Source organism: Propithecus coquereli, unplaced genomic scaffold, assembly GCF_000956105.1.
Source record: "Propithecus coquereli isolate 6110/MARCELLA unplaced genomic scaffold, Pcoq_1.0 Scaffold57, whole genome shotgun sequence".
NCBI lineage: Eukaryota > Metazoa > Chordata > Mammalia > Primates > Indriidae > Propithecus > Propithecus coquereli.
Genome location: NW_012151618.1, coordinates 410,525 through 422,284, shown reverse-complemented (window position 1 = coordinate 422,284; position 11,760 = coordinate 410,525). Strand labels below are relative to the sequence as shown.

Genomic DNA, 11,760 nt, shown 5'->3' with positions numbered 1-11,760 from the left:
ACAAGTTCTAACTGAGCCATGAACTGGCATTAGAACAGCCAAATGACTTAATAGAACTTTTATCATTACTTAGTTGGGCCTAATCTTCTTGAGGGACCAGGAGTTAAAAAATTCTTTCAGAGCCTTTGGAGTTAATTTTTGGCATTATATGGATTTCATAGAAATGCGAGAGTAAGGGATCTAAAACGAGTTCATCAAGAAGAGATTCTTAACACCAGAGAATATGATATTTTCTAAAATCGGGCACAGAGCCAGGATGGTTCTAAATAGATTTATTGAGGTAGTAACAAATCCTTATAGTAGGACAGGAGTCATGTGCTACCTTCTATCCCCAGTTCTTATGAGGGAGTGTCCCAGTGTTGTTGCCCTAAAGCCAGAGCTTCTTAGAGTTGCTTGCCTACCCTGTTTGTGACAGCAGTAGAAATTCACAGACCATGAGATTATGTTATAGTTAGGCAAACAAATAATATGCTCTTTTTGACTGTGATAGAAAGCATCCATCTTTTGGTTCTGACATTTGCTACAGATTTAACATAGTATATGTTGCTATTCACAGCTAACACTTGAATATATCAGAGTGTTGAATATCCTGTCAGAGGATGAAATGAATGGCTTATATTTAGATAGAGAAGGAAATATGTTGAATATCTTCTGGGTGCCAGGCACTGAGATAGGTGCTTTATATATGTAAAATAGATATTATCCCCAATTTACTAACGGAATAAGGTTAAATAACTTGACCAAGTCCCGTTATATAGTTTGTCATTATATGGGCCTTGTTGACTATAAAGTCTTTGCTTTTTTTCCTGCTTTTATTTTCTTTCTTAGCATGAGATATATATTAGGAAATTACCTGGTTTACAGGAAGAGAAATGAAGACGTTCAACCTTATTTCACTGGTGAGAGAGTAGCCAGAGATGGTGAAGTGCATTGCTTAAGGAAACACATCTAATTAGTGATAGACTACTGATTCAAGTCTATAGTCTTAAATGTTTTCATATTTCTTACTGAGTGGCCTGCCATTATAAGATAGATTGACATGTTTAATATAGAAACACACGGGGATTAATTATTTATTATCCCTTGGATATTCTGGTGCTCCTGGAGGTGTATAAAGCAACAGCACATTATCCCTGCCCTTGATGAATACTGCCATAGTCCGATGAGGGGAGACAAGCAAATAAATAACTGTAATATAAAGTATCCCTCATGTGTAACAGAAGCACAGATTACTGAATCTGCTTTGAGATTTACACTGTAATATGAAGGCTAGAAACTCTTTGGAAGAAGATGAAGTCAATATGCCTTACAAAGCTAGTCAACTAATACTATCTTAATCTTGTTTGCAACTTTTATTTTTTGTGTTTGTTCTTGAAATCATTCTTTTGTTTGAGAATTTGATAGGAGGCTGGTATTCTAGTGTCTTCTTTGCCACTAGTTAACTATATGACCTTAGGAAAATCATTAAGCTCTCTTAGGCTTAAATTTCTTCATTTATTAAGTAAAGCACTGCATTGTTATTTCTCAAAGTTTGATTCATGACCCATCTATTTTGGAAATACCTGGGCTGATTATTAAAAATGCAGATAACTGGGCTCTACCTCAAATCACCTGAATCAGTGTCCCTGTGGTTAAGGCCTGGGAATTTGCATGTTACCAAATTCCTCAGGCTTTTAAGATATTTTAAAGTTTGTGAAAACACTGGACTACGTAACTTAAGATTTTTTTCTATAACAGCTTTTATATCTTGTGGTTCTGACTGGACAGTATTCCTGTGATGGAATCGTTGATGCTAATAAAAAGTAGAATGGTACAAAAAAATTTATTAAGGTAACTAAGCAAAATTTTGAAAATTGACTCTATCTCCAAAGTACTTTATACATTTTTTTCAAATTGATGCATAATTATATATATTTATAGGGTACATGTGATATTTTGATATATGAATATAATATGTAATGATCAAATCAGGGTAGTTAGAATATTCATTACCTTAAGTATTTATCTTTTCTTTATGTTAGGAACATTCAAATTATTTTCATATAGCTATTTTGAAATGTACAATAGATTATTGTTAACTATAGTCACCCTACTGATCTATCGAACACTAGATCTTATTTCTTCCAACTGTATGTTGGAAGAAATGTATGCGAGAGTAAGGGATCTAAAACGAGTTCATCAAGAAGAGATTCTTAACACCAGAGAATTAGCCTCTCTTCACCCACCCCCCTTTCTCAGCCTCTGGTAACTATCATTCTATTCTCTGCCTCCATGAGATCAACATTTTTAGCTCCCACATATGAGTGAGAACACGTGATACTTGTCTTTCTATTCCTGGCTTATTTCACTTAACATAATGACCTCCAGTTCCATCCATGTTGCTGCAAATGACAGGATTTCAATTTTTTTTTTTTTATGGCTGAATGGTATTCTGTTGTGTATATATACCACATTTTCTTTATCTATTCATCCATTGATGGATGCTTAGGTTGATTCCCTGAGTAGTGCTGTAATACTGATATACTGATTTCCTTTCCTTTGGAGAAATACGCAGTAGTGAGATTGCTGGATCATTTGATATTTTTAGTTTTTTGAGAAACCTCCATACTGTTTTCCGTAGTGGTAATTTACACTCCTACCAACAGTGTATACAAGTTTTCTCTGTATCCTTACCTCTAAAGTGCGTTAAGAAGCCATGTTTTTTTTTTTTTTTTTTTTTTTAGACAGAGTCTCACTCTCTTGCCCGGCTAGAGTGCCGTGGCATCAGTCTAGCTCACAGCAACCTCAAACTCCTGGGCTCAAGCAATCCTCCTGCCTCAGCCTCCTAGGTAGCTGGGACTACAGGCATGCGCCACCATGCCCAGCTAATTTTTTCTATTTTTAGTAGAGACAGGGTCTTGCTCTTGCTCAGGCTGGTCTTGAACTCCTGAGCTCAAGCTATCCTCTTGCCTCGGCCTCCCAGAGTTCTAGGATTACAGGCGTGAGCCACTGTGCCCGGCCCATATTTCTTAAGTGACAACAAAATAATATTCTAGCTCATATGTATGGTGATGATAGTAATACATTTCATGATTTCATAATTTATTTTTAAAGCTAAAGTTTCAGAAGGTGTCTCATCTGAGAGTTTGCTTCCAGTCCCTGGGCAGAAGAATGTAGACTCTTCTCCAGAAACCTCTCCTAGTGTGAGCCCCATGCCACATTCTTCGTCGATTGCCAATCTACAAACTGCTAGTAAACTTATTCTGAGTTCTAAACTGGTATATAGCCAGCCTCTTGATCTCCCAGGAGCAGTTGAAGTAGTAAGAGCAACACCTTCAGCAGGTAAGGTAACTTTAAGACTGGTCATTGGTAGCTCAGAGTGATAAAATGGATGAACTCTTAGTGGATAAAACAGATGAACTCTTCTGAAGTATGTGCTATGTTGACATTGAAATAAAGATATATTTTTCTGTTAATGATATATCTGTTTAGAAACATGTCTTTGTTAAAAATAATTTCCTATGATAAATGTAATCAGCCTGACAGAATAGTGTAAATATTTTAATATGAGATGTTTTTCCTACACTTTGGAATACCTTGATAGTAAAATTTCAAAGAATAAGTATGTATCATTTGTGAATCACTGAAGCTTTATTTTTTTTTTTTAAATTTAAAGCTTTTGCTAATCATGTCTTACTTTTATTAAGTACCTTTGAACAAGGGTTGGCATACTTTGGGGAAAAATGTAGCATAAAAGACTAGTGTGGCTGGCCTAGTATGATACTGACTTTACCAAAGTGGATAAGATAATTTGGAGGGTAGGACTGGCAGCTATATTTAAAATGACCTGCCACTTATGGAATTCTAATTGGAGAGTTTCTAGAATAATGTTTTTGGGGGACCAAAGTTGAAGTTTCAAGACGGTTCCAATCACTGGTAAATGTTACTGAGTATGGGTGTTCTTTTATTCATCCCTATGACAGGTTTGCATTCACAGTTGTAAAGAGCACATTGAGAGGAGTATACTCTGGGCTTTTGTGGTAGGTGCAGATCTAGGCCAGTTTTTGAATCTTTCAAAATATTTGAAAGGTTTGGGTTATACTCAAGGAAGTTTATTGGAACTCATGATAATGAATGATAGTTTACAGGGGCTTTATAAAATGCTTTCAAATGTCTTGACAATAACATTCCAAGGGAAGTAGTAACTGATACCTATTAATAATATTTAGATGGAACAGGCTGAGATGGTTAAGTAGCTTTCCCACTGTTACGGAGGTATTGATGGACTGGAACTTGAATATAGGTCTTCTGACATCAAATCTTAATCACTATGTCCCCTTATCTTATCGTTGACAGTAGATGGGCATAGTTAGTCTTTGGCAGTCAGGAATAAATATAAGGATTCTGGTTCAGTGTTAAGAGAGGATGAATTAAAGCTGGTGACAAGAGCAAAATCTATTGGTGTGTTTTGCTGTCTGAAAACAATTTGATGGTAGGAGTATATCTGGGGTCTGGATTATTGAGGGAAGGTTAGGGGAATTTGAAGGGCAAATTATAATGATCATGGAAGCATCTGTGATGAAAATTATATAGTATGAAAGTAGTGAGGCATGTTATGGTGAAGGCACATATAAATTATGGCAGATAACACATTTATTGATTAAGGATTGACTTGTTTGATTGCTCTTGAGTTTTACTTTAATTAAATGTTTACCGCATTTAAATTAAATTATTAAAAACAAATTAAGTTATCATTGCATATTTTGATTTCACTAATGGCTGTTGAGGACTTCTATAGTTACTTTGGCTAATGGACATTTCACGTAGGACACTAGTTAAGAGGAGGACTGCATAGTTACTCTGAAGAAGCTCATAGTGGCTTTGATCACATTCTAAAATATGAGTATTAGTGTATTATTTTGTGGCTTTATTATTATAACTACCTGATTTTTTTTTTTTTTAAGGCCATCTGAGTTCTTCTTCAATTTATCCAGTGTGCCTTGCACCTTATTTAGTGGTTACAGCTTGTTCTGACAATAAAGTACGCTTCTGGAAATGTTGTATGGAAACCAACACAGAATGTAATAAAAGTGATGAGAAAGAAATCTATCACTGGAGGAAATGGCCCTTGATGAACGATGAAGGAGAAGATAATAGCAGTACAGTGAGCATTGTGGGAAGACCAGTTGCTGTTAGCTGTTCATACACAGGTCGCCTTGCAGTGGCTTATAAGCAGCCAATCCACCACAATGGTTTTGTTTCTAAAGAATTTTCCATGCATGTTTGTATATTTGAATGTGAATCTACAGGAGGATCAGAATGGGTTTTAGAACAAACAATTCATCTTGATGATTTGGTTAAGGTTGGAAGTGTACTTGATTCAAGGGTCAGCGTTGACAGTAATCTGTTTGTATATAGCAAATCAGATGCACTTTTGAGCAAGGATAGATATCTTATTCCGAATATCAAGCATTTAGTACATTTGGACTGGGTATCAAAAGAAGATGGCTCCCACATTCTCACAGTGGGGGTTGGTGCTAATATCTTCATGTATGGGAGGCTTTCAGGAATTGTGACTGAGCAAACGAACAGTAAGGATGGAGTAGCTGTCATTACTTTACCACTAGGTGGTAGTATCAAGCAAGGAGTTAGGTCAAGATGGGTTCTTCTTAGATCCATAGACTTGGTGTCTTCTGTTGATGGTACACCTTCACTGCCTGTTTCTCTCTCTTGGGTAAGAGATGGAATATTGGTGGTAGGAATGGACTGTGAAATGCATGTATATGCACAGTGGAAGCATGCTGTGAAATTTGGAGACACTGAAACTGATAGTCCTGATGCAGAAGAGGCAGCAATACAAGATCATTCGGCCTTTAAATCTAATATGCTGGCAAGAAAAAGTATTGTTGAAGGAACAGCTGTTGCCGATGATATTTTTTGTTCACCAACTGTAGTTCAAGATGGTGGCTTATTTGAGGCTGCACACGTACTTTCCCCTACTCTTCCACAATATCATCCAACTCAACTGTTAGAATTGATGGATTTAGGGAAAGTTCGAAGGGCTAAAGCCATTCTCTCTCATTTAGTAAAATGTATTGCGGGTGAAGTTGCAATAGTTAGAGATGCTGATGCTGGAGAAGGAAGTAAGCGACATCTGTCTCGAACCATTAGTGTAAGTGGCAGTACAGCAAAGGATACAGTCACCATAGGAAAAGACGGTACTCGAGATTATACTGAGATAGATTCTATCCCTCCACTACCACTATATGCATTGCTTGCCGCAGATCAGGATACATCCTACAGAATTTCAGAAGAAAGTACAAAAATACCACAGAGCTTTGAAGATCATACTGAAGGTCACCCAGAGGATCAATATTCAGAGCTGTTTCAAATCCAGGATATAACAACAGATGATATCGATTTAGAACCAGAAAAGAGAGAACACAAATCAAAAGTAATAAATCTTTCTCAGTATGGACCAGCTTACTTTGGCCAAGAACATGCTAGGGTACTTTCAAGTCATCTTATGCACTCAAGTCTACCAGGCCTTACCCGTTTGGAGCAGATGTTCCTTGTAGCATTGGCTGATACAGTGGCTACCACCAGTACAGAGCTTGATGAAAACAGAGATAAGAGTTACTCAGGTAAATATTCTCACTAAAAATTTATAAAATTATCATTCATAGAAATTAATGATTATCTTGTATTATCTGTATGATGACTCACCTATTGAATTGCTGTCTTACTTTCAAACTCTGCAGGGAGAAGACCTCTCCAAGAGATAATTACTATTACATAATATGCTTAGGTGTAAAAGCAAAGACAGTTGAGGCAGACGTATGACTTCATGGATTTGTGATATCTGTGTGCATTCGTGTGTTTTTACACTGAAACCTTTGTATGATTTTGGATATATAGTCTCTTGTTTTTTCAAACAGATTGATCCCTATGGTTTTATTTTTGGGTGATAATAATGGCCCATTTGTTAATTTTATTATAGAATCATGAGTCTTATAGGGACATCATAGGCTCAACTTGTTCATGATCTCATTTCTAGTCATAAATAACTTTTTACAATTACCTAATTTTCTCCAAAATGTCTCTTGAGAAAGGCTTCCATATATTTAATGTCATATGTGTCTTGACATTTTCTAATTATGCCTAATTCATTCTGTAACTAGAAAATTTTGGGCTGCCTCCTGAAGGTAGTTTCCATTCTCTTTTATGCAGATGATTGAAGGTAGTGGTGTTCATTGTATATGATGGCATGAGCAAAGGAAATGGAAAATTATTGATCATTCATTCATTCAATAAATATTGTGGAGGAGTGAAGAATTGCTATGTGCCAGACACTTTATGTACTTTATCATATTTAATTATCACAACAATCTTCAGTAGGTAGCTATTATTATATTTAATTTTATAGATGAAGACACTGACCTTTAGGAAATTAAGCAACTCTTCCAAGATCACATATGCATTACGTGGCAGAACCGGGGTTCATATGTGATAATAGTGTTGCCTCTAAGCCTGTACTCTTTTAACTATTTCATAAGATTTTCAGATTTGGGGAAAAAAGATTGTTCCCCAAAGCCAGCTGGCAAATATCTCTTCGTATAGGTTTACATCTTTATAATGTATCTCCAAAGTTTTCTCTTTTGCAGATTAAAATAACTAGAGACCTTAGAGGGTTTTTGCCTGTGACCTATTTTCTAACTGTTAATTGAGGGAAAAAAACGACTTAACATTATGAAATCATGTGCAGTAGAGCGAGATTCCCCCCCGCCCAGAATAACCTTAAGCTTTTGTTGCATACTTAATATATATTAGTTTTTACTGTGGGATGTTAAGAAAGTAGGCATACCATAACCCATGCAAAAGAGTTTACACTTTCTGATACAAAACTGTATCATTGGCTAAGCAATATAAAAGCTTATCCTGGTCAAATTGGACATTCATGAGGTAATAAGGCAAGAATGAATGTCTCCATTTTACAGGTAGGAAACTGAAGCTCAGAGATTAAATAAATTAGTTGCACATCTCAGTAAATGGAACATAGGTAAATGAATTCTTCCTTTTGTTCAAGTGAGACGACTTACAGTCATTCTTGACTCTGCTTTCTCTCATACCCCATATCTAGTCCATTGGCAAATGTTATCAGTTCTGTTATATCCAGAATCCAATCAATTCTCTTCACCTCTGTGGTTAATACTCTGGTCCAAGTCATTGTCATCTCCTAACTGCTTCATCCTTGATACTTCAGTCTGTCCTTCACTTAGAAACCAGTGATTCTTTTAAAACAAAATCCCATTAAAACTCTTCTCTGCTCAGCATATACCAGTGGCTTTCCATCTCACTTTAGAATAAAAATCAAGATCCTTAACAGTGGTCTAAAAGGCCCCACGTGATCTGCACTCATTTCTGCTCTGCTACAATGCTCTTCTTCCAAATTTATGCATGGCTCATTCACTTACCTCCTCAGATTTCTGCTGACATGTCATCTTATTGGAGAATTCTTCCCAGCCTCACTGTATAAAATAGAATGTTCTTAATCCAGCAGTGCCCTGCTCTCAATCCTGCTTCATTTTCCTCCATAGCATTATTTTCCACATACTATTTGCTTGTTTAATTTTTTGTCTCTGCCTCCTAAAATGTAATAATCTCCACGAGAGTGGGACTTTGCTTCATTCACTGCTGAATCCCCAGTACCTAATGTGTGCCTCACATGTAGTAGATGCTTAATTTGTTGAATGAATAAATGGATGACTGGAGATAGGTAATGGGAAATGGAATGGGGACTTGAACTTTGGCAATTTAACAAAATGTATTTTCTTTTGGAAAATATTATTTGATTCTACAGTCTTTGGGTACTTCACAAGTGTCAGTTATTGGGCTGGGTGCTGTCAGTATGTTTGCATTGCTTTTATCCAGCAGTGGCGGTAGTTTTGATTAAACTTGCCACATTTTCATATCTTTGTTCACCTTTCAACTAAGTGGAATCAAATTTGTGTAAGTAAATTTGTGGAATCAAGGTTAAGGTTCACCTTAACCTTCTAATACTAACTAGCCTGGGGAATCAAATTTTAAATCTTGGATGGTAAAGCTAACCAGTGTAGAAAGTGTTACTGTTAAATTATATAACAAATAATTTCACATTAGTTGTATAATTCCTGTCTTGAAATCTGATCTGAATTCATGTAGGAAATATTTTTAAAAATCGTATCTAAGTTAGTATAGTTAATATACTTTTTATTGGATTTCAAGATTTCTTTACTTTTATTTATTTTGAATAAATATAAATGCTATTATTATCTGTTCTAATAGGTAATTGTATTTTCCCAAATTATTTTTCATTTAGGATTTTTAATATTCACACTTTTTTTGAAAGATACGATTTTTTTGGTAAATGTGTTAAATTGTTCAGGAAGGAATACGCTGAAAAAGTATCTTATATATCTTATGTAAATTGTCATTACTAAGTTTAATGTTTTTTTTATAACTTATTATTGGTTTGTAGCTTCATTGTATTCTTTTTTCCTTAAACGTACTTTCTGTTTAAATTACAGGAAGAGACACCCTAGATGAGTGTGGTTTGAGATACTTGTTAGCTATGCGCCTGCATACATGCCTTTTGACTTCACTGCCTCCTTTATACCGAGTGCAGCTGCTTCATCAAGGTATTCCACTCATTGTTTGAACCTGTGCACAACTTTCATTTAGTGTTGAAGTGGTGGGTGTATTCATGTCTGTGTATAAGCATTAGGTGAGTCATTATATGCATACCTGTTACTGGCCTTAAGATCTTCCTGTCACATGGTACCCACTTAGCATTTTTCTGTGTGTCGTTCAGCTCTATTCTGTGCCTTTTGCTCATTTGACTCAATTTCTTAGACTTTACTCACTAAAGTTATAGTAAGTTTAGGGAGTAAACATGGTATACCTGAGGTTGTAACCCAAAGTGGCCCTCTACAGAGTAGCCCTGAATTTCTTTCTGATGCCTTTTCTTTAAAAATCAAGTAAATTTTGCTCTACAACATGTTATTTGTATTTATTTTAATATAAGCAATATGTTTTAGTTATTTACCAACAAGTAAAGTCGATGTTTCAGGAAGATCTGCCATATTGATACAGTGGATTTGCATACTTCTAGCATACTGCCACCTCCTGATTGAGACATAAAGATTTATATTAGCTACCTTGCTTAGAGATTAAAAAATTGAAACTATAGAATTTCAAGTGACCTGCTCAGGATATAAGACTATTTATTAGTAGAGTTGGAGTTAGAATCCCAGTCCTGTGTTCATTTCATTACACTATATTTCTTTCGAAACCAGCATCCTGGACACAGCCCCATAATATATGCATTAGTATTGCAGGACCTAGAATGCCAGGCTTGATGGACTGTTACTCTTATCCATGGTGCTTACTCTTTAATGTTCTTTAAAAACATGATTTTAAACAGCTATCTAATATTCTTTTATGTGTCTAAACTATATTTCATCTACCCAACCCTTTATTTTTGGAACATTTAGATTTTGCTGTTTTTTTCCCACTTGAATGAATGACCTTATAACCTTGCACATAAATATTTATGTATATTTATGATTATTTCCTCATGTTAGTTTTCTAGTAGTGGGATTGCTGAGTCAAAAGGTGTAAAAATTCTTAACTCTTGATAAGCATTGCCAAAATTCTCTTCAGAAAGACTGTGCTCATTTACATTCCCAGAAATTTGATGATGCCAAAACTCAACCCACTGCCAACATTTGACATTGTCATTTTAAACAACCTATGCTATTTGGATAGGTTTGAAAAATGGTATCTCAGTGTTCTTTTAAATTTTAGTTTTAAATAATAGACAAGTGGTACAGAATCAATTAATGACAATTTTGTACATTGCCTACGGGAGATCTAAAACACATCAAATTTCTAAAGTTTTGTCAAATTCCATTTTCCCTTTGACTACAGTTAAAACATTGGAGATGAGAAGTGACTGGTGTTGTAGGTGATGGTCCTGGGAGCAGTTTTCAGGGAAAAAGTTAAGTAGCCAGTACCTAGATAGAAAAGCTAAGAAGAGCAGAGATAAACTGCAAGAATAGCCTGCCGTTGGTAGGTAAATAAAAATAAGTGCCTGTTGGTTCCCCTGTTCTTTTTCTTCCCTAATAACTTTTTTCACCTCTAATGTATTTTCAAATACATTCACTGCTCTCCTTATCTTGTTTTCTGAACCTAATTCTTCTGATATGCCTGTGTGCATTTTTGTTAATTCTTAATCATACCAAAATTTTAACTAATTAACTTTAAGGGTATAGAATGTAACATATTTTATGTTGTTCTTTTATATTATAAATTTTATAGTACAAAATTGTACATTTTTGTATTGCTATATAATAGTTTCTAAAGGAGAATATCAGTTATTTGATGTAGTAATTTTTTCTTATATCAGACAAAAATTTAAGTAGTGAGAAAATTAATCTGCCTTTTATGGAAAACTAAATTGATGTTATTAAATTTTGTCCCTTTTTTCCCCTAAATTTGTAGTGGCACTCAAGACTTGTTGCATTAATGTTGTGATACAATTTCAAACACAGTTGTATGTAAGTGTTAGCAATGGGAAATTGAAAAGATTTAAGATTATTATTCAAAATGATCATAATAGTTTTTTCTTCTATACTTTCTAAAAGAATTATTGTGGAGAAAGTTCCATGGGCTGATGAGAAGAATGTAAATTCAGCTTTATTTGGGTGGAATGTTCTGTAGAGATCTGTCAGACCCTTTTGT

The 11,760-nt window shown here is 35.1% G+C and overlaps 1 protein-coding gene across 1 annotated transcript in view; it reads left to right on the top strand.

Annotated features, from left to right (window-relative positions):
• Window positions 1-11,760, top strand: part of DMXL2 (Dmx-like 2) — a 181,885-nt gene that overhangs the window by 123,175 nt on the left and 46,950 nt on the right. Inside the window, exons 14-17 of the mRNA XM_012658020.1 lie at window positions 162-171; window positions 3,094-3,321; window positions 4,944-6,623; window positions 9,546-9,656. Coding sequence (XP_012513474.1) covers window positions 162-171; window positions 3,094-3,321; window positions 4,944-6,623; window positions 9,546-9,656 — 2,029 coding nt within the window. The remainder of the gene's footprint in view (window positions 1-161; window positions 172-3,093; window positions 3,322-4,943; window positions 6,624-9,545; window positions 9,657-11,760) is intronic.